At 50.5% G+C, this 23,132-nt stretch overlaps 1 protein-coding gene across 1 annotated transcript in view; it reads right to left on the bottom strand.

Moving 5' to 3' along the window:
* ASAP2 (ArfGAP with SH3 domain, ankyrin repeat and PH domain 2) overlaps nucleotides 1-23,132 on the bottom strand; it is a 110,738-nt gene that overhangs the window by 27,263 nt on the left and 60,343 nt on the right. Inside the window, exons 10-16 of the mRNA XM_059407516.1 lie at nucleotides 21,395-21,498; nucleotides 21,234-21,303; nucleotides 15,946-16,033; nucleotides 11,246-11,294; nucleotides 10,997-11,163; nucleotides 8,740-8,873; nucleotides 740-834 (exon numbers count right to left, since the gene is read on the bottom strand). Coding sequence (XP_059263499.1) covers nucleotides 740-834; nucleotides 8,740-8,873; nucleotides 10,997-11,163; nucleotides 11,246-11,294; nucleotides 15,946-16,033; nucleotides 21,234-21,303; nucleotides 21,395-21,498 — 707 coding nt within the window. The remainder of the gene's footprint in view (nucleotides 1-739; nucleotides 835-8,739; nucleotides 8,874-10,996; nucleotides 11,164-11,245; nucleotides 11,295-15,945; nucleotides 16,034-21,233; nucleotides 21,304-21,394; nucleotides 21,499-23,132) is intronic.

The following is a 23,132-nucleotide window of genomic DNA, read 5'->3' as shown; positions in this document are numbered from 1 at the left end:
TGACAGAGAGAGATCACAAGTAGGCAGAGAGGCAGAGAAAGAGAGGGGGTTAGCAGGCTCTCCACTGAGCAGAGAGCCCAACGCGGGGCTCGATCCCAGGACCCTGAGATCATGACCTGAACCAAAGGCAGAGGCTCAACCCACTGAGCCACCCAGGTGCCCCTCCACTTCTCACTCTTAAAGACCAGTATGATCTGGGTGATTATGCTGTTTGCTAAGACTGGCAGGAAAATCTCCTGTTATCAGCTCTGCCTCATCGGGGCCACGGGATGGAGGGTGAGGCATCAAAGCTTCTCGGCTGGGTTTTGTGTCAACAGTAAAGCAAAACCAAAAACACTCCTGTTGAAGAAAACACTCCACATTTGCAAGGACCCTGAGAAAGAAAGTGATGTGTAGTCATGTCTCTATGACAACAAGCCTCCCAGTCGCTGAGAATTTATGCGGAGAGGAGAGAGAACTTCCGAGGCAGAAGGCGAGGGGGTGACCGGCTTGCTGTTCATCCTCAGACATACAGCATCGGCCAAAGTTGCCTGCCTGTGGCTTCTTCCTCAAAAAGCCAGTCACACCCAAATTTTATTTGGACACCCAAGAAGGTGACTTACAAAAAAACAGGCAGGCTGATTTATTCCTTAAAGAAGCAACCACTGGGATACCCCAGGCTTGTTAGTCTCCTGTCTCTCAGGCTCAAGTACAAGCCAGTCTTTGCTCAGAAAATGAGAACAGCCAGTTTCATACTTACATGTCGCTGCCCGGGTTGGGTTTGACGGAGTCCTCAGCTGGAAGGCAACACTCCATAATCTCGTTAAAGCCTGCATTCCCAATATTCTTGGCAAGCTGCAAAAACAGAAGTCTATTTCAGGGTACTCAAGTATTAATCCATTCAGCCGTTACACACTACGCACGCATCTGATGACTGATTTAATGGCTACTAAGAAATACAGCAATAAAGTGGTTTGCCGTTAATAAAGACGGACAAAACTCACACCCCAAAGGTACTCATAAAACCAGCAATAAGAAGTAAGACGTGACTGTTACAGAGGAATGTTCTCGTAAAATATCCCCTGGAAAGAGCACCTAGATGGGCAGGAAGCAGCAGTAACTTGGTCCAATCTGAGTTTCCATCCTTATCCACCCCACAAAAACCTCACTAACCAAGTGAAATGGATCTAGTAAGACCTATTTAGGCTAGCAAGGAAGGGCTCTGACAGTGGAGAGCATGTGGGGCCAGGAAGCCAAGACTCGGGCTTAAATAACAGTTCGATTTTCTGGTTTTGTGACCACATGCAAGTCAGTTCCAAGTTTCAATTTTTCATCAGGAAAATGGAATGACACCTACCTTGCTGGGTTGTAATAATAAATTGGAACAATTTAGGTGAAAACATTCTGTAAACGGAAGCACTAAAAATGCATTTGTTCCAAATATAAGGTCCTCACTCAACAATCAACCTTCTGATTTGTCAGAAATTAAATGAGAACATTTCAGTTAACCCTCATTGAACACTCAGCACTGTGCTCCACACAGCAGATGGGAAGACAAATGTCACGGCCTGTCTTAGACCAGCGACAAGGACGGTGGCTGGCATCTCCTGACTGGATGCACGGACTCTGAGTGACCAGGGTCCTGAAAGGCCGGGGTTTAATCGTCGTATCCCGGCACCCAGCCCAGCAGCACCTGACAGAGACGAGCTGCTTCCGTGTTTAATGAAACAAAACTGAGGGGGAGCCCCGAGCACCGGGCTTCGAGAGCAGAGCGATTTTAACTTCTGTGTTGACAACGGCACGAAAGGGAGCAGGGGCCTCTGCTTCTGCTCTTGAGGAGGGACGTGGACACAGAGTAACCAGGGAGGTTCTGGGAGATTCCTGCTAGAGCAGCCCCTTCTCTCTCCATAGGGAGCGGACTGAAGGAGCGGCCGAAGGGATCGGAGTCAGAGGAGGCGGAACTTTCCGGTGGCAGGTAACACGACACAGCGAGATGGGATTACGAGGGACGCTGAAGGACTGGGGACATGTGTCAGGTTTAACTTTGTGAGGAACCGTCCTAATTTTACCATCCTGGTAAGTGAACAAAGCATTCTAGATGGCCTGGAGCACCAAGCACTAACTGATCCCACCTGGGTCCCCAGTCCTGGCCTGGGGGTCTCAAACCATCGTCAGGTGACAAAACCCCAGGGCCTCGCTGCCGTTTCCCCAAGAACGAGGCTGACGGGCAACCATGTCAGGTGACAGAACTGACGTACCACGGAGTCAACGCCTGCAAAGGATTTCCTGGACCGTCAGTGACAGATCCAGGACTGACCCTCAGGATCAGACTGCTGTTTAGACCCAGCTATACTCTCACGACCCCGTCTTTCAACCTAACATGGACACCGTCCCCTCGCCGAGCACTGTCCTTTTCAGAAGGGAAAGGAGAGAAAAGCCACGGCGCCCCTCCGTGCGCAGGGGGCCCACATGCCTGGGAGTCCGCGGTAAGCAGATGGGAGGGGCTGTGAGGAGGAGAACTCCCCGGGACTTGGAAAGCTGCTTCCCTTCTGCTTGGACTTGGCTGGTTTACCGGGGGACAGCTGGTCCAGGGAGCCACCACATCCGTGCGTCACACTCTTCCAATGCAGAGAAATGTGCCGCCTCACGGTTCTGCCAAGTTCCAGCAAGTATCTCAGGCTGCAGAGAACGCCTTCAGGACCCCCAGCAAAAGCAAAGCATCTGCACATGGAGGCTGCAGCGTCATGTCAAGAAACTGGGGTCCCTGCGGGCCACGTGGGCAGCAGCCAAGGAAGCAGCAAGGCTGGTGGGAAGCAGCCCCCACCACGCACACCCTCCACTCCCAGAGGACCCTGAGGCTGAAGGGATCTGTCCCAGGCAGACACGGGGCCAGCTCAGATCTAGAAGGGTCTGGGGCGTCTGGAGTGCCAAGTCACTTGGCGAAGCAAACGTCAGACCTCTCGATCCGCAAACGCCCACTGAGTCCTCGGGTGTGCGGGGCGCCGAGCATGAGATGCGAGCCTGCGTGGCGAGAGCTCAGTCTAGCGAGAGGGACGCCGGCAGAGAGATGCACGCATCGAGGGCGGGAAAGTGGCCTGGGCCGAGCACTACGAGCACGGAGATGGCAGACGCTCATCAGCAGGGCGGCTCCCCGGTCCAGATGCCGCTTTAGCCCGCTGGCCTTGTGGGGACCCTGTGTGCCTCTCCCGGGGACCAGGGGTCCCACATTCCCAGAGATCTGCAGCCCCTACTGTGCAGGGTCCACGGAGCCAGAAAGAGGCCTTACGTGTTACCAGAAATTGCGCTTGGAGTTGGGGTGAGGATGGGCGAGACTCCGGTTTCCTGTTTCCAGGTGGAGGGAGGAGACCTTCCCTCTTCTTCCGCCCCCGCCCCCTCCCTGCCCGGCAAGGGGAGGGGCGGGCAAATGAGGGCAAGGACTTCCCTGGAGGGACCCCAGCCCCCCTGTGCTCACAGGATGCCACACTGGGGGCCGGGGGCTCCTCCTGCCGGAGCCTAGAGCTGTTACCACGCATGTGGGGCTCGTCAACGCATCTGGCTTCTCCCAGTAACAAAGCGGATTTTTCATCTCTCAGCTGCTTCCAGATCCACGCAGGGAAACGGGGTGTTGTTTTCTGGGCGGCGCACATCCCAGCAGTGTGGAAGGCCAGGGAGCACGGCAGGCCGTTCCTGCGCCGTGGGTGAAGGCCCCGGGAAGTGCGGGCACTGGACCCCGCAGGCAGAGCTAAGAAATGCTGTGAGCTCACGATTTTGATGTCCGAAAGAGGGAGCACAAAAAAGATACTCTGGGGAATGTTGGAAATTACGTTTTCATTAAAAAAAATTGTGTTTTCACCCAAGGCTTTAGATATCCTATTTTTGACATATTTTACAAAGTATATAATATGCTTCTCAGTAATACTAATTATAAACTATTATACACACACACACATACACACACGTGTGTGCTGGTGTTCAGTTTTGGGTATTTTTTTCCCCAAGTTTACTTTTTTCTTTTGAGTAATCTCTAACAATACAGGACTCGAACTCAAGACCCCGAGATCAGGAGTTGTTAGCTGTTCCAACTGAGCCAGTCAGGCACCCCTTGATTTCTTTCTAACAGAGTTTGTGGCTAAAAAAAGGTCAAGAGATGTAATTTAAAAAGAAAAAAGAACACAGGTTCTGGGGTCCGGGGTCCAGAGCGTAAATCCTGGCCTCACCTCTCCAGCCCTATCTTGTAAGACCAGGTCCTTGCTTAGGTTAGACGCTGTGTGCACAAAGCACCGAGGACAGGCCTGAGCCCGAGATGCTCAGTACGTGGGAGCTGGTACCAAGGCCTCGCAGCCTCTGCTTTCCTGGAGTGGCCTTCATTCAGTCCCAGATGAATGTCGGTCCCCACACGCCTCCCCTCCACGCGCGCTCCTTCACGCCGGCTGTCGGCTGACCCTACTTCACACTGCACAGCTTGTTAACAGCCTCTTGAGAAGGGAGGCAGGAGGAAGTCAGGGAACACAGGCTTCTCAGTCACCAATATGTGCCCCCGAGCTTCCCGACCCTGACCTTCAACTTGACGGAAAAGATTTTAAAATTACTGACCCCAATTCAATTTCATAATATCAAATTTTCCTTTCTTAACTTCATGTAGGATGTCAAATGGATCGTATGATACAAGGACCTTAGCACTAGTGACGCCGTTCTACATATGAACAGAAAATCAACCCTGAAATGATGACCTATGTTAGGGAGGAAATTCACCTTCCCCAAAAATCTATGTTTACCAGGAGGATTTCGAAAGCAGATTTGCTTTAAAATCTAAGGATACTAAGCAGTTTGGCATGCTCGAGTACCAGCTCCAATGACATGGCCTCCCGGAACTAATGAGTACCCTCAGGGACCCAGCTTCTCTGTGCTGAGTAAGCCGTGATTCCAAAAGCAGGTAGAGAGGAGGAAAGATGACGGCTAAGCAGCCACCTTCACGGATGCTGCTGAAACCCACTCAGTTAATACGGAAATCAAGCATGCTTTGAACCCAAAATAATAAAAAAGGAAATGGTGAAATTGCCACAGCATTCCATCCAAGGGAACCATGTGCAAACCTAAGACCAGAAAATAATTTATAGAATTAAGCAGAAAGGTTTTTATCATGAAGAACATGGTGAGGCCACATGGGAGGACAGGAGCGACGTTCTACGTGGTGACCGTCTGTCTCGGAGCACCGTGCCAGCCAGAGAACGAAAGTCCCGGCTCGTCACAGCCTGCCACCCTGGGCCGTGGGCTCTAGGGCTGATTCACCTGGAGGACAGAGACTCACTGAGCCTCTACAGCAATGTTGCCCAGGACGCTCCCGTGAAGCTGCTGGAAAGTTACTTTCCAGGTCACCCTCTTAAAAGGGTGTGGAGCAGTTTGATCAACATTTGCTGCACAAGGACAGACACCAGGACGAACAACTCAACCAAAGGGCCGGGGTCATGGCTCTGTGCCCCCTGAAGGTTCATACGTGCAGTAGACAGCAGAGCTTAATCTCCCTGTGGATTTACACACTAGGACACGTGGATCGCTCTTCCAACAGGATTTAAAGGCATCTTGGAGAATAAGGAGAGCTCATCCTTCACGGTTCTTACAATGTGCCAGACGTAATTCTAAATACACACACAGAGACATCTATGTGTCAAGCCTTCAGGACATCCTCTGTGCAAGCATTCGACCATCTACGCAGAACAGAACTTGTGTGCTTTTAAAAGGTTTGGACTCATACGGGCGCCTGGTGGCTCCGTCGGTTAAGTGTCCGACTCATGATGTGGGAGGTCGTGATCTCAGTCAGGGTCCTGGGCTCTGTGTTGGAAGCTGCTTGAGATTCTCTCCCTCTCCCTCTGCCCTTCTGCCCATTTAAGCACGTACCCTCTCTCTCTCTAAAATAAAGCTTTTAAAAATATGTAAATAAAATCTTTTTTTTTTTAAAGATTTTATTTATTTATTTGACAGACAGAGATCACAAGTAGGCAGAGAGGCAGGCAGAGAGAGAGAGGGGGAAGCAGGCTCCCTGCTGAGCAGAGAGCCCGATGTGGGGCTCGATCCCAGGACCCTGGGATCATGACCTGGGCCGGAAGGCAGAGGCTTTAACCCACTGAGCCACCCAGGTGCCCCCGTAAATAAAATCTTTAGAAGGGCTTGAACTCATGTTTTATAAATGAAGCCTAACCCCTGACACACACTGTCCATGCAGCGCCTGACTTACCAGCCAAGCGGTAAAGGTTCGGGACAGGATGTCGGGCCCACCATCCTGGCACACAGTGGGTAGGGCTGGGGAGAAGCCCAACTTCTGTGAGCAGCCACATGACCACACGGACAGAGCTGAGGGGCAAGCAGAGGGTGGGAGAGAACCTTTTCCCTCTGTTTTTCTTTCTTTTTTTTTTTTTTTAACACAGAGAGAGCGAGCACAAGCATGGGGAGAGACAGAGGCAGAAGGAGAAGCAGACTCCCTGCTGAGCAAGAAGCCCAATGCGGGGCTCGATCCTGGAACCCTGGGACCGTGGCCTGAGCCCAAGGCAGGTGCTTAACTGACTGAGCCACCCAGGTGCCCCAACCCCTCTGTTTTTCTGTAACCACGAGGGAGGGTCTGGAACTACAGCAGAGGTCAGGTTCTGGAAACTCATGCAGATACTACATAAGCAGGCTCTGTCTGACGGCTCCCCAGCAGGGCTGACAGCTACCCAAATGTTAAACTCCTGTGAGCACATGTAGACAGAGGCCCTGGGAGAGAGAAACCGGATTCAAACCCGGCATCAAGCCACCTCATCGTTTCACGGAGATGTGAACGTCTTCTCTTCCACCTTTCTTGGCCTTTTCCTGTTTAGTGGCCAAGAGTCTCAGCTTCGATTCTGGGACACAGTTAAGCAGATGTAATAGATGTGCTGGGGTCAGGCGTCCACTGGCTCACAAGAGCCATCAGTAAAATTATATCATATAAACTCACCGTGACATAAATTATATTAAAAACAAAGTACAGTCAAAACTCATCACTGAAACATTTTACTGCCCTGTTTCTGAAGTCACTGAGGACCACGGCGTATGAGGGGGACTCCCCATAGGGGTGCGTCACCGAGCCCTTCTCCCCCACAGAGAGCCGGTAACTCATGCTGGTTACTGATTTGACAAAAAGGCCACGTGGGAGGATTGACACCATGTGGAGAGGCGGTTCAACACTGGCTGGGCACAGGGATGGGGGCAGGGACAGGAGGGATGGCAGCGACGCTTACCACGTGCCAAGACTCGCCTCTGCAAAGGCCATTTAATGTTTCGGGCTGCTCAGAGGTTAAGTGTGAGCTTTGGGACCAGATGAAAGGGTCCCGCCCCCGATCTTACACTTCAATAACTATATAACCTTGGGCACATTGCAACATTCTAAGCCTCAATCCTGCCCTTGTAAAGTGGGGATAAATACCAAGGTCACTGGGCTGTCATGAAGGGCAAATGAGCTAATATATAACGACTGCTCTGTGAAGGGCCTCATACGAAATAAGCAACTCTTATTCCCACTGTTTTGAGAAAACCAGCAATGCCGCTGCTGGAGGTGACCAGAGAATTTGTGTTTCTCTGAAAACATATCATGGGAATCTCAAACCTATGCCACCATCAGCTGCCCAGGATACCAGCCCTTGGACACACGTGGCTGTAAGACGTAGGTGGAGCGCACCATGACCTTAACAATAACCCCACCGTGGAACCTAGGATACACCGCTGGAGTCTTGCCAAGTCCAGCTTAGTCCTAACCTTGAAGTCATCAACAACGTCACTAACCCGGAGACCAGAATTCACAGTCGTTTCTCCCAACTTTGTCTTTCAAGACCATCAAGGAATCCTCTGGAAAGACTGCAAGGATTTGACAAGACAGTTCAAAATGGCTTCTAAGTTCAGACACGCTGGTTCCAGAGTAGTCATCAATAAAACATACGGCCCCTTGAGAGGTATACTGACCACAGTAATTGATTTCCTGTCAAGACTACGGCTCTTTTCATTACAATCAACAGCGATCTGTAACCACCTAACGTTCACCGTCCAAAGCCCAGCTACACCAAGAGTTCCAACACTGCTTCCAACCAGCAATTACAGACTCTGAAAACAGTTCACAGAAGCTCCATTTAGGTGGCCTCAAACACCTCATGTGATGTGCCTTTTCCTTAGCACAGCCAGTCTCAAAACTCTAGACGTTACGTGACAGAAAGTGCTTCAGCCTCCCAGTACCGACGTACGTCGCACTGCACGGCTTGCGTGCGTCCCCGAACCGAGAATGAAAGCCTTCCTTAGAAGCGAAGGCAGGAAAAGCAGGGACTAGCATCTCCCGCAAAGGGCGACAGTAAGGGGCCGAGGAAGAGCACTGGAGGCTTGAGCCGAGGGATGACCACAGACTTGGCAGGAATCTGTGGGGGGCTCCAAGGGAACGCGTCCCTCACTGTCTCTGGGCTCCCGTCCTGTGTGCGGTTCCGGAACGGGGAAGGGGGTGAGCGAGACGCCGCCACCACCCCAGTCCACGATCTTACTTACAACTGTCTCAGCCTTCATTTCACTTCACTTGATTCAATTAAGAACCAAGTTTTACAACAACAAGTGCCCTCAGCTCCCAGTAGCCGAGAAGGTTCTAACTGCCCAAACCCATCTGGCAAAAATCAGCTACCATCAAGTGCAGTGGAATTTCAAGAAACCAAAATAAAAACTCAGCTTTCAGCTCACTCATTTCCATTTCAAAATCAAGGATTTGAGAATTACCAGCAGCTCAGATGTTCCTAAGACATCTAACGTGAGGGACTGCATCCGGGAATAGTGAACCCCGAGCTCCCGGTGGATTCCAGAACACTCAATGCAGGTCAGGATGCCCAGATTGGTGGAAAGCCATGTAGGATCTGCCAAAGAGAACAGGGAAAATTGGAACTTGCAGTAAGCAGCAGCCCAGGGTCACGACATTTTTCCTGTAGAGTTACTGCATGTGGAGTTTGGGCATGAGCTAGTCAATCCTCGACCCAGCGGGAGCTCTCAGTCGCCACTCTGCACTAGCACCGACTCACACACAATGCCCACATGTGCACGTCTGCTCTCCCTCTTCTTCCCATTCCTTCATTTCTGTACTCATTCTGCGCCCACCTTGTCCACCCTTCCATTCATTAAGAACTTCCAGGTGACAGCTGTCAGGTAGAAGAACACACGGCACACAGCGCCCTCTACGGGGCACGGGCCTTTGAGGGCTCTCCTGAACACCAACCACGCCCATCGCCAACCTCTGTCAGACTAGCAAAGGGGAAATTTAAAAAAACACCACAGTCTAGGGCTGGATGGGGAACAGATTTAAAATTTGTCTCTTCGCAAAATTCTAACAGTAATGATGGAGAACACCTACTACGTGCTGATGCCATACTCCGTGCTCAGCATACTGGGGGCAGCAGGAGGAGTTCTGATCGCAAGAGCTTCAGAAATTACAGATACTGACAGAACTCATTTAGCAAGTACAAAAGCACCAGCGGGTGACCAGGACAGGTGTCTTCAGAGGGTTCGACAAGAAAAGCCTTGCTAGAGGGTGTGCGGGACCAGACCGCAGCCCCACCTGTCCTGAGGCCCAAGGCCATGCTGGCCTCTGGTCACTGTGCTTCTTGGAGCAGCTACGTACCCACTGAGGCATCCTACTAAGCGCTGGCTACACGGTAGACACTCAAGATGTGCTCGACAGATGAAAGCTAGATTGCAAATGGGGCATTCAAAATAAAACCTACTCGAGCACATCATCAGAACCTGAAAGTACCATTCTCTTTGAAACGGCCTGCTGCCCTTGGAAACTCACAGCAGGGAAACAGCATAACCTGGGTCACCAGATTATTGTCAAGTACTGTTTGTAAATGTTCAAGTTATAAAACATTGTATCCATTAGGAAATACTCCTGGGCATCTGTGTTTTCCCTCCTACTCTATCGGCTGTACACCCTCTCCGCAGGTAGGAGTGCGTTTCGACTGCTTTATATGGAGTTTCATGTCAGCTGTCTTGTCTCAGCATTTGCAAAGAGAAATGTACAAAGCTTTGACTTGTTTATGGGAGCGTTTTCAATGTCCAAGTGCAGCACCGTCCTCATCTTTTCTTAAGAAAAAGCACGATTCACTACTTACCACTCTTGGCCTCATCTCTTGCCAAAACGTAATTTTTACTGGGTCTCTGACCCTGAGGGAGTTCCTCAAACTACCCCGAGATATATGGCTTTCGGGGCAACAGAACCTCCCGGCAATTCTCAACTGCCCGCTCTATTTTTGTTGTGTTCATTTTTTTGTAAGAACTTTCATAGAATGCGATGAATGAAAAGGTAACTGACCGTTCCATGATCTTTCTCATTTTGTAGCTGTCCAGAAACAGCTATTCCAAAGCTCCCTGACCTCCCAGCACCATTCCGTCTTAATCAGAAGAAATCCACTCCGTAAGCTTTTACAAAGCTAGCTATTAAAATCTATGAGGATGCTCTATGTCAGTTAAAAAAATGAAGCCCCAGAGAGGCTTCATCGCAATGCAGAAAGAAACATCTCATTTCACAGGATGTGGCACCTGCAAAGGACCCGAAGACACTCCACACTGGTTCCGTCGTCTTCCATACAGGAAAACCCAGACCCAAAAAACAAAGTGGCTCTCCCGGAGCCACAGACGAGACAGAGGCTCAAAGCTGCTGCACAAGTTCCACAAAGTAGCACAAAGGGAGGGGGTAGTAAATCCCAGGAAAAGCCGCCCCGACATGGCCGCGCAGCCAATACAATGAGCGGATGACCTTGGTTTCACCCGCCTCTGTGCTTCCGTTTTCATTTCTCAAAAAGGTTTAAATCTTTTCAGCGCCATCGGGCCATCTTTGCGCGGCCCTGCTTGGCGGGGCCGGAGCAGGTGTCTTCCCACACTCCCCTCCACCGTCTGCACACAGCCCAGCATGCAGCCACGCGCCCTGTGAATCAGAATGACATGTGACTATCCCAGAGCTGGGGGGAGGGAGGAGGACGGGTGTCACCTGGGGCCCCACAGTCGCAACACACGTCATTGCCCGTCATCCTCTGCACTTCGGAGATGATCTCCTTTGTCAGTTCCTGGACGATGTTATTTTCCCCGGTATTGTCATCCCCCTTAAATGCATTGTTTAAAGCTTCTTCTTTGCTGTTCTGAAGCACAGACATCCATCTAGAAAAGTAATAGAGATGCTGTGTTAAATCCCCAAGGACTATGAGGTCCCGGCCCCAAGGCCCACCTCCAAGGAACTTACATTTGACACTCTTGCTCGTCCTCTGCTTGGAAGTGGTACGTCCGGTCATCTGCGCGGCAAGAGGAGTTGGTCAGTTGTGAGCCGCACGGTAATCTGCACACAACTCCCAGAGGAAGCGGTTTATAATTAACCTCAGGAGTAACAGCAGCTCCCGGTGAGGCCTCCCTTGAGTCCTTCCATGCCTTGCTTGCCCTTGCTCTCGGGGATCATGGCTTTGTCATCCCAATTCACAAGTCTGCCCCACCCTCCACTTCAGTTCCCCCAAACTACAGCTATTCAAGGATGGAAACCATCAACAGCTTTTCAAAAGCCTGCTACGAAGCAGCCCCTTCGGAAGTAACTGTTACAGCCCTTTGAATAATAAAAGCCTTCCCGCCTGAGTATCTGAGAAGTTTTCTGGCCTTCTTAGAAAGTTCCAGCAGGCTGAAGGAGGCTGTGTTACAGGGCCCAGCAGCAGGAGGAACGGCCCAGCAAAAACGGGACACGAGATCTTCAGCTCACACACAGCCGTGTGCAAACACAGCCGTGTCTACACGGCCGGGCCAGACTGCTGACCCCGGTGCACGGAGCAAAGACAAGGGGCATGGGATGTGCTATTCCTGCCAAAAAGGCAGAAACTCAGTCCAACTCTGGGCAAGCATCAGGGAAACCCACGTTGAGGGACATTTGACCAAAAAACCCATCAACCTTCTTCAAAACAAGTACCAAGATTATGGAAGGCCAGAGCAGGCTCTGACACTGCTTCAGCCTGTACAAAGAGGAGGTGAAAACGGACGGCGGGACCCTCAGGGAGTCCCAGAGCACCGTGGAAAGGCCAATGAGAACCCTCGTGAACAGCATCTGCGATGTTAATTTCCAGGTTTCCACGAGGTAACCATAGCTGGTAACACGAATTGTGCGCTACTAGACAAGCCATGGGGGGCTGGGAGGTCAGTCCAAGACAAAAAGGAAAATTAAATTTAAAATCAAACAGAATGAAAAAAGAGAGGAGACCCAACTTCTCCAGAGAGCAGAGCAGCAACTGTTCCTGGGGACACACAGAACCCTCCGGGCCCCTCTGAAGCAGCTCAGTCAGTCTTCCAGCGGTGGTCTTCACAGCCCTGGGAGCAGGCTGGCTCCGAGCGCGGTTCGGGCAAGCTGGCTGGAGGGTCACCGAGGCCCATGGAGGGAAAGCGGCAAAGACGAACGCAGCCAGCAGCGGAGGACCAGGGTTTTTTGACTGATGGTCCGATTCGCTTCTTCCCACCCAGTTCCACCCTTTTCTGGCACTAAGGGAGAGGGACTGGACTTAACAGATTCGAGTTCAGAAAAATGAACTGAATTTCAGGATTCGGATGTTAGAGGCTGAGGCAGGTAGAAGTGCCAATGCTGGAAAGAGGGAGCAAGGTCCCTCCACTCCCACCTCCTGCCCTGATGGGAACGGCCTCATCCAGAGGCGGGACCCGGAGGGGCAGAGCCACACCTCACGCTGAGTGGGTCTAAGAGTTCTTGGAAAGCTGTGCTGGTGGCGGGTAGGGCCAGGGGCCGTGTCCTCTCACTGAGTTGTCTCCCCACCAGAAGGGCACAGCTCAAGGAGGAGAGTCAAGGCGGCCAGGGAGGCAGCCCATTTCCTCTGACCAATGCTATATTCTGACCAGTGAGGAGCGAGGGAATGGCCTGTGAAAACTCCCAAGTGAGAACTCCCTCCTACAGACACTCTCGAGATGCTCCTGAACTCAAGACCAGTTTCCAGCAGCTTCAACTCTGAGAGAAGAAAAGGCAAGAGGAGATGGTAGCTGGGGGCCAGGAAGGGTTGCCTCTTTCCCTGAGGCTCGAGCTCCAACCGGCCACAGACCCAGTGCGTGGACCTGGAAAGACACCGGCTCCCAGTGGGCCCGTCCTATTCAAGGCGCTGACCTAGGTCACCTCCAAATTCTCCTGCACCTTCCATCCTGCCAAGCGTGACTGCGTGACTGAAGACTGGCACAGGACTTGAATTTGCAAAGCAGGGGGGGTCAATCTGAGGGCAACAGAGCTGGACAAGCTCCTGATGGGCCAGCCTTGCCCCAGAAGCACCCTCCTTGAGGAGCCCAGGCCCAGTCAGAGCTGGCTCCGAGTGGGGAATGCCTGCTGGGGGAAAGCACGGTGACGGAGGGCCCTGCAGGGAACCAACTGAACCCAGCTGTCAGTCCCTTACTCTTCCGGGTCATTTCGGGATGGCATCCCTGGGGGAGGGGGACTCTGGGGGCCCGAGAGACCACAGCTAAAATATCTTCCTCATTGCCCAACGTGCCGCTGGACTTTTATTTCCCCAACCACCCAAACATCTCAAGAGCTCAAACACATCTTTGTGTTACATGTCCTACTAGCCTGGCCAGCAGGCAGGGGAGGAACAGAGAGGGTGACAGCCTCATTTCCCGAGTCATGACATGACCCTGAGCCCCAAACTTCTCCGGACGTTCAAGAAATTGTCTTCACCACTTGGCAGTGTCTCCCTGGAGGACTCCTGGCCAGCTTTCAGGCTTCTCTGTGACAACCAAACCCACGCAGCACAGCGACGAAACATTTTCGCCACAGCTACTCCCAGGAGAGTAACACCTTTTGAAAACTAGGATGAAAAATTCGTGGGATTGGGATTCACTCTACCCACTGAAGGACAGTGGGAAGAAGAAACAAGAGCTTTTTTTTCAAAGAAAGACAACAGACTCTGGCAAATTTACAAAAGCACCTCAAACCCAATCAGGAAGCCCTTCTGCACGTTAGAGGTAGGAAGCCCTTGCCCAAAGACGTTTATTATGCATTAGGTAGTAGAGCAAAATACCGATGGGATCTTTGCAAATGCTGGCTCACCGGAGCGTTCACACGAAACCAGATTTACACAGGCCCGCCTTCCCACATGTCCAAGGAATGCGATAATTCATGCTTGGTAGCGAGTGAGGCACACTTAACCATCTACTGACCCTCCTCAGGGCCTGAGCAGTAGTTAAAAACGTGTAGGCTGGGAGTGCTCTGGGGCTGTTTACGAGAGTGGAATAAACATATCTCGTGGTGGTGGCGGACTAGGGGAGGGGGCCCTCAGGGCCACTGGACGGACCAGGGCAAGTGGAGGGAAGTGTTCGCCTCTGCCTCCCCGTGTGCGTGCAGCTCGGGCACGCTCCGTTAACTACTCAGTGCCCCTGAGGTCTTGAAGGGCGACACGCTGCTTACCATGAGGCACTGCTTCAGAAGAAGAATCGGCCAAAAGCCTCCAAGTGGTCCCCAGTCACTTGCCGACATCAGCTTATGGCATCAAGTTCTCTCCCTTCACACACAACTCGATTACTCTCTGGAGGCAGGTAACCCCAGGAGCAACCTCATTTTATTATTTTTTTAAAAAAGATTTATTTATTTTAGAGAGCGAGCGAGCACGGGGGCTAGAGAGGGAGAGGAAGAGAGAGAGAAAGAATCTCGAGTAGACTCCCCACTGAGTGGAGACTGATGTGAGGCTCGATCTCCTGACCGTGGGATCATGATCTAAGCCGAGATCGAGTCAGACGCTCAACCCCCAGAGCCACACAGGTGCCCCTCGATCCCACCGTAAACTACAGTCAGTCCTGCACGTTTCCACTCTCTCGTCTGGATGAAGGATCTGAGGGCAGAGAGGGGTAAACACATCTGTGGCCCTCATGAGACCGAAGAGGGACACGGGGTTGAAGTAGGATAAGGTCCATTTTTATCTTACAAATTAATCTAGAATCTGAAGGACGGAACAATTCCCAAAACCTTTCTGCACATCATACGGCTCAAGGCTCTCCTCCAACTTAGCACAGCGCACACTGCAACAGGGACAGCGGGCTACGAGGGTGCAGGGCCACGGGCCTCCGGCTCCTCACCCAGAGAAGTGGAGGTGGTAATAATTCCCTCCTAAGCTGGCTGTGAGCACTAATTCATAGAGGAAGTACCTTCCTGGCCCTCAGTAACATAATCCAGCAGACATCCTAAAAAGCAGCCACGTCGCACTCTGGATACTGAGGCAATTAAGACCGTGCTCACCTTCTGAAAATGCGTGGTCTAGACTTTTCCTCTATAAACACAACTCTTGTGCCTAAATCCCTTAAGACCTCCTTTTGAAAGGGGAGCTGCCCTCTTCCTTCCCCCAGACTGTAATCCTACCACCTGAAAGTGCCACAAGCAAAGGCCAACCCTGTTTCCATTATGACACACGAGTCCTTTCCTTGCTTCTTAGAGATGCTAAGTAGACACTCGTCATAACAGACGGTTCTGTAGCAATTCTTCTGTGTACACCACGGGGTGGGGGTGGGGGAAGCATACAGAAGCAGAAAGACAAATCCTGTGGTGGGGAAGACAAACCATTTCAAAAATGAAAGTTTCCAGGTTTTTGCTGGGACCTAAGCATGTTAGCTGCCCAGCATTTCGAACATCACCCAAACCACGGAAGCCCTGACCACAGAATCGTCCTTTTTCATCGTGAAGTGAGGAGATCCAGTATCATCTCCTAGTTTACGAGACCACGAGGAGAGCGGGGCCACCCTCCGTGTCAGCTCCTCAACGGGAGGGTTGTTCCGGCGAGCAAACAGTGAGGAGCAGAAAGAGGAAGCATGTCTGTCACTTGAAATGAAGGCATTTCTCCTTGAAAATTAATTCTCTGAAATGGGACTGATGTCTGAGCAGAGAGCTGAAAATCATTTCTCTGTGGCCTAGCACCTGAGAAACACACTTACGTGAAATAAGGTCAAAACACTTTTTCTCTTCGGGGTTGGTCTTCACTTGGCAGGTTAAGAGGTTGAGCTTCGCAGGAGGCCGGTTAGCCTGTTTAAGACAGAGATACAGGGAGATGCATGGGAAGGAGGGAAAATCATAGGGCATCGCTTCTCATTAAAATGTAGCACAAACATGGGGCGCCTGGCTGGCTCAGTCTGTCAAGGGCCTGCCTTCGGCTGGGGTCATGATTGCACAGTCCTGGGATCGAGCTCCAGGTCTGGCTCTGTGCCCAGCTGAGCTTGTCCCTCTGCCCCTCCCCCTGCCTTGGTTCTCTCTCTCTCTCTCTAAATAAAATAAAATCTCTAAATAAAATCTTTAAAAGTATATATATAGCAAGAGGAGAGTTCCCACTAGTTTGCAAAGACAGCGGGCAGAAGGCAGACTTTACGCGGGAAGGCGTAACACAGCATTCCCTTAAATCTCAGCCCCCTGGAAGGCAGCTGCCACTTCTTGTGAGGGACACTTGGTGGCTCCCCCACCCACCCAGCCAGGGGACAAGTGATGCTGGCTTTGAGGTCGATGGCAGTGGGCTCCCTGAGATCAAAATGCTCTACAGCTAATGCTCAGAGACATTCTGTCCCAACTCCTACCGATGACACAGATGGCTGGCTGGGTGACTCGGGCACCCAGCTCAATTTCTGGGGATCTCAGAAGTATCTTCCTGAGTGTAAACACTCACTTCCAAGGAAATAATCTCACAGCACAAAAATGACAGAGAAATTATTTTCCTTACTTTTTGAAGTCGCAACGGATAACAGATTGATAATCCTAAATGCTAACCATTTGTCACCTGAGTTTTAACAAAACCCGTCTAATTCACGGAAGTCCCCCAAGTCCCCCAACACACTGGCAACAAAAGATCATTATACGTTTTTGTCAGAGAGATGTCAAAATGGGAATTTTATTGCAATTTCAAAAACCACCATAATTAGTCCAAAAAAAGCAAAGATCAAAGAATAAGATAATTTTAGGAAAACAAAAAGTGCAAATGGTAAAATGTCTCTCAGAAATCTTGGAGAAATCTCCAAATATGAATGGGCTTATCTCACCCACCTCCTAAGCTGCTGAACGAAAAGATCAAACAAAATGCCATATATTTCAACCTCTTATTGGCCCTACCATGGCCACCAGCCGCATTTATAGGATGTGAAAGCTTGGATTTGGGATTTGTTGAGAAACACACATGAGAGCTCACATTTTGGCAGACCTGTGGGACCTTCATTCATGTATGGACCCCTTTCCACTAAACTCACAGAGGAGGCGTACGGGAGCGCAGGCTGTTAAAAGAGGACGGATCCTTGTAACGAGCACAGTTTGGGTTTGATAAAGGAAGGTGGGATACGTAGAAGTTGGGTGAACAGGGTGGACCAGACTCTCCTGGTCAGTGGCCATTCTGTGCTCATCTCTTATATGAAATTCACTGGATATTTTCTGTAGTCAGCGACGCCTCACAGAACCCTTGGACCTTCAGAAATCAGTATTAAAAGACTTCAAGCTCTATCCAATCCTGCAAGCTTCAACAATTCCGAGTGAAAGTACCATCAATCCAATTTTGGATCCTCACCAACAGAATTACCTGGCTCATCCCGGAGCCCATACACTGATGTATTTCTCCAGCGCCAAGTGGGAGACCAGACCATGATGCAACCACGCACTTCACCACATCAAGCACGTGTCTCCCCATCGCCTGCTGTGACCATACAACTGTGGATATGCATCTAGGAGACGTTGCTGTCCTACTTGCAAACTGCTGGTGTCCACCGAGGCTTGGCACAGGTACTGGTATATACACAGGGCTGGTGACAGACTGGTGAACAGGATGCGTCTTACAGAGTTTGGGGGCAGTGGAGCAACACATGAGCCAAGCAGCCCAGGCTCAGGGCACAAGCTCTTCACTGCAGCTCCTGGCCTTCCGTGGAAAGCAGAGGCATGGGCCTGGACATACCTGTGCACACCTTCCACTGCTGCGAGGCAGCACAGCGCCCCCTAACTTCTTCTCCTTCATGTTCCCGTGCCCCGGGGAGAGCTGCTCACTCTTACCAAGACACCTACCATCCACGACCGACTATCCTTCACAGCGTACAAACACCACAAGGCATGGGGAGATATTCAGTGCCTCTATGTGAATTGGAAGAACTCTAAAGGCATGAAAGTGGTCCCCAAAATTTAGAACGGCTGATACTGCTTGACGTCAGTCTGTTTTACATGAATAATGGTTTGTTGTTTGTCCATCCAGGTTAAGGAGCAGCTGACACCAAAGCCATGAGGAAAAATCTAGGGGAGGAAATCTTTAAATAGAGAAAATGCTATCCTTTCAATTCCTTCCCCGGCTACAATTTGGGGGAAATGGTGTCATCACTGAATTCAGCTACAGAAGAGTTCTACCTAATGCAGCAGACACCAGAGCTCTTTGAGAGCTTAATTTGAAAAGCTCTGGCTTCATAGAAAGGAAGGAGCGGGAAAGATTTTTGTATTTGACTCCAGGCACTGATTATCAGAGCTCCTCTCATTTTAATAATGCTATTCGATTTTTTCCCATTTCTCAAGCTTAAAATAGGAAGTATGTATTCTTCATGTCCAATGATCATTAAACTAAAAATGAGACTACGTAAGAACCAGGGGACATTTCTTCCAGTTTAAAAAGACCCCAGTCTTTGGCGGTGTGGCAAAGGGATGCACTTGGCAAAGATGATCCTCAATTAGTTATTTGGTCCCAAGGATCCCTTCTTCCCAGTGCCAGAAAACACAATTAATCTTGGCTAATGGGGAATACCAACTACGGCTTTCACTGAATTCATCCGGATGTTATCACCGTCCCTCTGCTAGAATGCAGAACACAACAGTCTTTCTTCGTAAAGGCTGCCAGCTTCCTGGGAAGAAACTGGTTTTCCAAACCGTGCAAACCCACCCTGTGCTTCCGCTGTGTCAAGACCTGATTCTCCACTGAGCACCAGATACTGCTCCCAGGTCCCCATTTACTCCATCGGGTCTGTGAACAACTGCCCTTTTCCCCAGTGGTAAATTAGCCAGTCAGGGAGATGCTGACTACAAAGGTAAGTTACACAAGGAGCCAAATCCAAACCAAATCAAACAAAAAGGCATCTCTCAAACCCCATTCTTGGCAGAGGCGAATTCACATCGCTGCGCGGGAACACCGTGTGGGTGCAGTGGCATGCGTGTGTGTGCATGTGTGCGGGGTGGGGCGGGGGGGAGATCCCGCCTTCCAGAGTGTGCAGAATGCAGAAGAAGGAGAGAAGGACAGCGCTGTGGCGTATGCAGAGCTCCTGCTCCAGTAACTCTGATTTTCCTGGACAGGCCAAGGGCCAGAGGCAACGGCTGCTCCCGCAGCTCCCAGCCCAGGCTGCGAAGGGCAGGGTGAGTCATATGGGGTGCGCACAGGTTCCCGAGAGGGATCCCCCCACTAAACACACAGCCTTTGTTAAATACGAAAGTTGTGTGACAAGGTGAGCTGTGGGCACGCTGATAAAGCTGGCTCTGTCTCATCTGCCCGACACGGGAGCAACCCACCGGCATTTAAAGGAAACAGAGCCTCTGTGTCTTCCAGAGAAGCTCAAGTAATGCACGTGCTGTGAGCCCAAGTTCACACCCGAGCAAAGGATTCCGAGGCCTGTTTTCACTTTTGTCTCAGAGGGAGAACTGCTCACTGCCTGAGGCTGAGGCCCTGGGTCTAGCAGAATGCTTTAATGATTCAAATATACCAAATGACTTAAGAGCTGTAAACAGGCACAAAATGAAACTTGGTCTTAGTCTGTGAAATTTTCTGCATGGAGGCAATGAACCTGCATTAAAACAACAACTGCGTAGAAAGCCATCATTTGAAAGCAGGGCGCAGAATTAGGCATTTGGAGCAGGGAGGGACCCTGGCCATCATCCAGTCTGTGGTCTTAATTTTAAAGCGGCACAGTGACTAGATACACTGGCCTCCTGTGGCCTGAGCACTCCTCCCCAGCACCCCGGCATATGTCTACACGGAAAGAACGTCATATCAGGATCCAAAGTGCACAGCCCGGGGAGTGATGTCATGACCACGGAGGAGGCCAGTGAAGGCTGGTCTTTAGAAAAGAGACACGATCTCTATTTGCCCAGGCTAAAGACACATTCAATCCCTAGACCACAGGTCCCAAGATACACCTATGGACACTGGACGTATGCTATGGCCCGGTCTCTCTTCCCCACGCAGAGTCTGTGAAAACGAAGGGGCCCCCAGTGGGACAGAACCCAGGCTGCAGCTCCTGCCTCACGTGGGTTCTCCTCTGTTTCCTCACATGAGTCACAAGAAGAGCCGTTTCTCTGGAACCCACGTTGAGCCACAACCTGTCTACAGCTATGCTCCTGCCCGCTCTGCCTGTCACCAGGGGAACTGGTGGGAACTGGCAGGAATGGGGATGGGGGGATGACAAAGACTCGGGGTTATCTCCAATCCCGTGACCGGTCTGGGGCTGCTCGAATGCACAAAGTATCAGGCCTCCTGCTTGGGGAACAGAAATGCCGGCCACCATCAGTGTTCTCATCAGCGCCAAAACAGCAACAACGCAGCCTCTAGACCGTGTCAAAAATGTCTCCCAGCCTACGTGGTATTTCTCAGATCCTCTCCTACCAGTAAGGTGAGGACACAGCTGAGCCACTGTGGGAAACAGCATCATGGTATGAACGGCTATGTTTGTGACTGTGGCTAAAATCCCTGGTCTGAAAGATAGATTAGGAAATCATTTTATTCAGACTGATTGGTCTAACAATAGGCCCCACATAGAGGCTTCTGTTTCTTGCAAAGATTCTTACACACAGGATGACAGAAAAAGGTCTTACGGTTGGGCGCAGCGTGTTAGATTTCTACAATAATGTGACTGAAATCTCTGTTTCTTAATTTCGGAGTCTCAGGGTACTGACTACTGAAACGCTTCCCCTTTCATGGAAAAGTAGGAATCTCCCCAAGTGGGATGTTCCATTTCCAGAGACAAAAACACCTGGGAAGTGGGGGACTGTGTGTTTCTGGAAGCCACCGGCATCTAAACGAAGACCACCAGACCAGGTCAGGCAGCCAAGGACACAAGGCTCTCCCAGCTGAAGCAGCATCAACAGGGGTCAGGTGCCCCACATCAAGAAGGACCCCAGATATGCTCCCCAAGCAGGGAGGGCTTTAAAAGGCATTGTCAAGGCCAAACCGTGCCCAGGGGCTGGCGTCCCCCTCACCTCACTGCAGCAGCCCACGATTAAGAGAAATACTTACGGTGCCGTGGGATATGGTCAGGAAACCGTTTTTAACCGAACATTTCCTTTTCTGCCACACTTTTCGGATCCTTACAGATAAATGGGGAGAAAAAAAGAGCTGAGCAATTTTGGACACAGGAGATCCTCACGCACATAACCTCCAGCCACAGGGTCACTTACCCATCACTCTTCTTGTACAGGTTGCCGTTCCGCTCGGTCCCGTGCTCTTTGTTTCCCTGAGGCTGGTGCAAACTATAGGCTGTACTCTGCCGAAGTTGCGAATCCTAAAAATGGTTGAGAAGTTGTTTTTAATCCTGTCCAGATTCCAAGTTTTAAAAAAGCTGTCCTTAAGGAGTTTTTTTTTTTTTTTTAAACTAGCAAAATGTCACCTATCGGCACACCAAAAACAAAACAAAACAAAACAAAAATGGACATAAAACTCATACTCAGGAATTCATTAATGCCACCTGTGAGGCTGGAGAAGTAAATGTCAAACCAGCATCCCCCAACTGGCTGATGAAGAATGAGCCATTTGGAAGTTACGGATTTTACTTAATTATGAGATTTAAGTCCCTGATAATGGCAAGAAGCTCTTGATGTAGCAAAAGCAGCCTCCAGAAGAAAGGTAACAGATGTGTTAGAAAAGGCATCATGTTTAGGCAAGAAAAATCCCCAATGTTTCTACCTCTTACTTTTAGGAAAGTTACGTAAGCTCCCTGCCTCAGTTTCTTCCTTGGAAAATAGGAAAACAATACCCAGTAAAATGGTAACTAGAGTAAGGCCTGAGTAAGAGAACACGTGCGAACACCTGGTACATAACAGTACTGAACCATATTCCCTTCCTGACCCATCGACCCAGCAGAGGGGTTGAAGCACTAAACCCAACTGCCTCAGACTTGGCGGGCAGACTGTTCCCTTGGCCAGCAGAGAATCTGGCGGAGTCTGCCCCAACTGGAAACTCTAGTCTTCAGCTTCTCAAGGCCAAGGACTGTCAACGAAACCCTGGGTATCCAGTGGGTGATCAACTATTGAACAGATGATATCTGAAGCCCCAAGCCAAGTGTGGAAAGGAGCTGTCCATACTAGCACTGGAAATTCTGGCAGACATAAGGAAATGGGGGAGCAAAACACAGAGTTCACAGGCCAACTGTTTACTGAGAAGCTTCCACCCACTCCATTTTGTAACACAGGAAGAAGAAACATGATGAACCTAAGTGATTTAGTTAAGATGCAGAGCCTGTTCGGGCCAGAGCGGAGAATGGAAGGGAGTTCCAACGTTCCCCTCGATGCTCCTTCCCTGCGCCCTCACCAGAGGATCTCCCGAGACACTGTCTCATCTCCACTATCCTTGGAGAAACCAGGCCCTGTCGAATGAAGAAAGAATTAATGCACAACCGTCAATGTGACCCAACCAGGAACACAAACACTCTAGAAGTGAAGGGCCAAGTGGAAGAAGCCGCAGGAGTCTGGAGGGAGGGAGTTTTCAAGACGAAAGCAAGAGGAGGAGGAGAATAAGGAAAGGGCGCTCAAGGCGGAGCGGACAGCACCTGAAGGCATGGAGAGGCAAGCAGTGGCTGCGGTAGTCCTCTAGGAAACCAGGACAGCTAGCGTAGCTAAGATAAAGTAGGCCAAGGGGTAGAAGGCGCAGACAGACTTGAGTCAGAGTTCCACCTTTATCTGAAGATGACGGCAAGCCCCCTGACTTCTTGATAGTTTTAAAGGTTTTTGAAGCATAGCATTTTAAAATTTTGATGAAATTTATCTACTGTTACTTTTGTCATTTGGACTTTAGATGTCACATGTAAGAAACCATGGCTTACTCAAAGGTCATGAAGATTTATACCTATGTTTTTGTCTTAGAATCTTTCATGGAATGCCTGGGTAGATCAGTGGTTAAGCAAATGCCTTTGGCTCAGGT

The sequence above is a fragment of the Mustela nigripes genome, chromosome 7 (assembly GCF_022355385.1).
Source record: "Mustela nigripes isolate SB6536 chromosome 7, MUSNIG.SB6536, whole genome shotgun sequence".
Lineage (NCBI taxonomy): Eukaryota > Metazoa > Chordata > Mammalia > Carnivora > Mustelidae > Mustela > Mustela nigripes.
Note: the sequence above shows the minus strand (reverse complement) of the source record. Positions and strands in the feature narration are given on the sequence as shown.